This window comes from Chrysochloris asiatica, unplaced genomic scaffold, assembly GCF_000296735.1.
Source record: "Chrysochloris asiatica unplaced genomic scaffold, ChrAsi1.0 scaffold00009, whole genome shotgun sequence".
Classification (NCBI taxonomy): domain Eukaryota; kingdom Metazoa; phylum Chordata; class Mammalia; order Afrosoricida; family Chrysochloridae; genus Chrysochloris; species Chrysochloris asiatica.
Window position 1 is genome coordinate 2,433,621 of NW_006408527.1, and position 5,010 is coordinate 2,438,630.

At 36.3% G+C, this 5,010-nt stretch overlaps 1 protein-coding gene across 1 annotated transcript in view; it reads right to left on the reverse strand.

Annotated features, from left to right (window-relative positions):
* KCNK2 (potassium channel, subfamily K, member 2) overlaps positions 1 to 4,506 on the reverse strand; it is a 373,030-nt gene extending 368,524 nt beyond the window's left edge. Inside the window, exon 1 of the mRNA XM_006834005.1 lies at positions 4,406 to 4,506. Within this exon, the coding sequence (XP_006834068.1) occupies positions 4,406 to 4,439 (34 nt within the window). The 5' untranslated portion in view covers positions 4,440 to 4,506. The remainder of the gene's footprint in view (positions 1 to 4,405) is intronic.
* Between the last annotated feature and the right edge of the window lie 504 nt (positions 4,507 to 5,010).

Genomic DNA, 5,010 nt, shown 5'->3' on the forward strand with positions numbered 1-5,010 from the left:
AAAAAAACTTGGTCTTTGGCCATAGAGAGATGGCATAAGAGACATTTTGAAGATGAACATTTTCAGTCATGAAGCTTAAAAAAAAAAAAAAAAAAGAATGCAAGAAAGCACATTTCTATTACGAATGACTTTGCTGGCTGCTGTGGGTTTCCAAAGCTGACTAGGAAAAAAAATGTATATAAAGAATGAAAAGACAGCTCAATGAACAACCCAAGATTTCACTGTCTTAATTTTCCAGGACTGAAGAATGCCCAATAAAATTGATTTATACTACTGAAGATCCTTGGGATGCATCCTTTCACCATACTTATTCAATCTGTATGCTAGGCAAATAATCCAAGAAGTTGGGTTATATGAAGAAGAACATGGCTTCAGGATTGGAGGATAATTTATTAACAAGCGGTGATGTGCAGATACAAGGCCTTGCTCTCTGGAAGCTAAGAGGACTTGAAATATTTACTGATGAAGATCAAAGACCACAGACTTCAGCACCTCAGTGTAAAAGAAAACAAAAATCTTCACAACTGAACCAATAAATAGCATCAGGGTAAACAGAAAAAAGATTGAAGTTGTCAAAGACTTCATTTTGCTTAGACCCACAATCAATGCTCATGGAAACAGCAGTCAAGAAACCAAACATATTGCATTAGACAAATCTGCTATAAAAGACCTATTTAAAATTTAAGGAACGAAGATGTGAGTTTGAGGACTGAAGTGTGCCTAACCCAAGCCATTTCATTTTCAATCACTTCATATGCATGTAAAAGTTGGGCAGTTCTTAAGGTAGACTGGAGAAGAATTGATGCATTTGAGTTACAGTGTTGATGAAGAATACTGAAAATATCATGGCCTGCCAGAAGAACCAATGAATCTGTATTGCAAGAAATACACCCAGAATGCTCCTTAGAAGCAAGAATGGCAAGAATTCATCTCTCGTTCTTTGGACATGTTGTCAGGAGGGACCAGTCCCAAGAGAAGGACATCATGCTTCGTAAAGTGGAGGATTACCAAAAAAGAGGAAGGAGATGGATTGACACAGTGGCAGAAACAATGGGCTCAAACACAACAATTGTGAGGACAGCATAGGACTGGTCATTGTTTTGTTCTGTGGTGCATAGGGTCACTCTGAGTTGGAAGTGACTCAACGGCACCTAACAACAACAAAGTCCTTTGGTAGTTTAAATGGCTTGTGCTCATTTAAGTGGTTCAAAGAGTTAAGTGCTCAACTACCAACCTAAGCACTGGCAGTTGGAACTCACCCACTGGCACCTCAGGAAGCAGGACTGATGATCTGTTTCCAAAAGATCCCAGCCTTGATAACCCTATGATGTAGTTCTGTTCTGCTCACAGGGGGCCAACATTATCTGGAATCAACTTGGCAACTAACAACAACAACAACTAACTGAAAGGTTGGCAGTTCAAATCCACCCATCAATACAGACAATCTGCTTCCATAATGATTACAGCCAAAAAAAAAAATCTTATGAAGCAATTCTAATTTGTAACACATGGGATCACCATGAGTTAGAATCAAGTCAACAGCGATGGATTTTTTAAAGCTATCTAAGGAGTTTCTGGATGGTATCGATAGTTAATGTACTCAGCTGCTAACTGAAGGATTGAAAGCTCAAGTCTACCCAGAGGGACCTCAGAAAAGACACCTAACGATCTACTTCTGAAAAACTAGTCACTGAAAATGCTACTGAGCACAGTTCTCCACCATGAACTAGAGTTAACACAATGGCAGCTGGTTGTATGTGGTGGTGAAGATATCTGTGACATCTTAAAAATCAACACCATTATTTTCAATTCATTCAACCTGATTACCTTATTCACACCTCTCCTGTATTTATTATAGCTTTACAATTAGAAGCTTACTGTGTAGAGAATAGTTATTTCTCACATTCAATTTGGAAAGCATTCAACACAGCAACTATGTTACATAGCAAGAATTATTAGAATCACCAAGTTGGTAAGGTCCCTAGAGGTCACATACTTCAACCATCTTATCAACCATCTTTATGTCAGGCATTGGACATAAATCATATCATTTGGTCTTCACAAAAATTCTAAGAGAAAAGAATTGCCCATTTTGTGTATGAGAATCAAGAGACTTAAGTTTCAGTAATTTGCTAAAGCCACATGGGTCATAAGTGGGGGATCTGGAATTCCAATGCACGTCTGTCTGAGCCAGATATCTTGTCTCTCCCTCTCTAATGAACCCCGTTCATCTACTTCATAACCCCAGTGACAGGGAACTCATTCCTCCAGGTGCAGCCAATATTTGAATAGCTCTAGCTTTAGATGTTTCTGATCCTGAACAACTAGAAAAAAAAACAACAACAACAACACTATAATGTGTCATAAAAATTCTAGTTATTAGACTTTTATAACTACATGCTGGGGGCCCAAACCTATATTTTTTCCTTTTTAAGATTACTGTTCAAAATCTAAATAATTGTACCATACATTCTTTACTTAGCTCTATTATTATAATCAAATGCCTTTCCTTTCTTTGAAAAGAAAGGCTTCTCTAATGTTGCATCATTTCTTGATGGAAGTCCCAGAATTCTGCATAATAAATCCAGATGACTTTAGCCGGAAAACGTGTTCATGCCAAAGCTATCAACCAACCTTTTGATTCTTCAAAGAACTTCCAAAGGATTCCTATGACATATCTTATTTTAGTTAGCCTTGCATTCTTGCAGACCTGGCTGGATAGTTTACCTGTAAAATACACATCTAAGTAGAAGCCTGAACTGAACTGCTAACGGAACAATTTGAGATTATCATTTAAATGTGTGTTTGTTTGTTTTTTTAAAGATTATCCAAAAGTATTTTACTGTAATGATAATTGTTGCTTAGTTACAGCCTCTGTAAGTTTCTGCCCAATGGGACCCACAACCATTGCTAATGCAAGAAGTTCACATGGACAGCAGTCTTGTTTTCTACTTGTTTGAGCAGAAGTATGTGTGTTCAGTTTAGTTACTAGTTATATCAAGCAGTCTAGACAAACAAATAAAGCAAGAGTACTAGAACAGCTAGTTCGCATCATCTTGCAGAGATGCCCCCATAGTGAGTTTACCTTACCTCTCCAGGTATCTCCCATTCCATTTCTTTGCCCATATCTTTTGTTGTTCCTCTGCCACTCCAGATTCACTCAATCTGACTGGCTTCAAGAGGCTCTTCATCTACTGGTCTCTCAGCTTATTTTATGCCCCTTACAGTTGGAAAACTGATCACTTGCCCAGTGCCTTGTCCTACCTATCAGTCCTCAGTGAAGAAGACTGTCAATTCTAAGTTCCAATGCCACATAACAGCACCTGAATGTTACAAACTAATTGAAAATACGATGGCATCTATTTATTTCATATACTGACTTGTTCCAAAAATCTTAAAACACCCTTCAAATATCTTCCTACACAAGTTTGTTGTTGTTGTTGTTGTTTTTAATTTCAAAAGAAAAATAACCAAGAATAGATATGGAATAGAAAGTTTTAAAAAATAACAAGGTAACTATTTTATTATACAGTTGTTAAACAGAATTTAAAGACACTCATGGATAAATTCATAGTGCAAAAATCCTGACGTAAAATGACTAGTATACAAGTAGGATATTTGTCCCATTACACAGCACCAGTATTTATTCAACATTCAGAATATATCTGTTACGTTTGTACGACATGCCAGGCAGTAAAGATAGATTTCACTATATTCAATATTTAAATAGAGTTATGCTTTTGATGAGCTCAATGTACACTTCAAGACCACAACAATATCCCTATGGGATAGGCAGTGCTATATAGAAACATTTAAATGCTTTTCAAACAAAGCCATCTACTAAATAAACTATGGAAATGTCAAAAGAGCCTAGATCTTAGCTCCCAAGACATAAAGTATCATACCGTTCCCCCAATTTTTAGCATTCTTCTCTATCATATACAAAATATTCACTCATAAAATCGTTAATATTCTAAATAAATTATAAACAGTATATGTGAATCTATATATGGACAAGTTGATTTCAGGATTAACCACAACCTGAAACCATAGTGAATACAGTTGAAATTACTAGAATCCTAATGCATTAGAATTTTTAACTATATATGTTGATCAATCATGCAATGATGCATAATAAAGAATAATACAATCACACAATGAAAGTCTGATATAGCATACCTATTGCATAAAACATGCCCAAGTTACTGATCAATTGATTTCAGTGTTGCAAGGTCATGGAAAAAAATTCCAGTAACTAATCCTCTGTTGGAACCACCCAATGAGTTTAATTATAGACTTGTCTATAATGAAGACTCCATATATCAAATTCTTGCTTTGAAATCCACTCAGCATACTCCAGACATTTTGAAATCAAATAAGATACTTGCTTATTGCAGATACTTACAGTAGAAGTTCCTCTTTGCTCGTGGGTTCATCATTTGGTGATGTTTTCATCAGGAGTCATCATGTTTTTGATCTTTAATGCCGTTCTTCCTCCAAGGTTTCTTGTCCGTAATTTCCAAAACAGAGTCACTTGTACTAACAAGCCATCGTCCCATACTGTTTCCTTTTTGTGTGTGAATGTTACCCTGTAGATCGATTTCCTGTCCAGAAGTACTAGAAATGAACAAACGCTGCTGTGTGCAAGTGAATTCTCAACTCGAATTCTCTGTTTTGGGATCAGGAAGAAATTCCCTGATTAAAGTGAGGAATATATCCCACTTGTTCCAGAAAACTCAAAAGAAGGAAGTTTCTACCTTATAAATGAGCGTATCAAAATTGCCAGTCACATTTATCCTCACTCGTTTATGTCTCTAAGACTATTTACACATGAAGCATCTATGTAGTGTGTGCAGTCAGTCTACAGAGTCTCCCAATTGCCACAGTAACAATATTCCAACTATATTTTAAAATCAGGCTTAGTATGCTTTGAAGTACATAATGTTTTCCATTCCCGAAAGGACAAAGAGATCTACATTGTCAAAGTTTATTTTTAAGCTCATGTGCTTG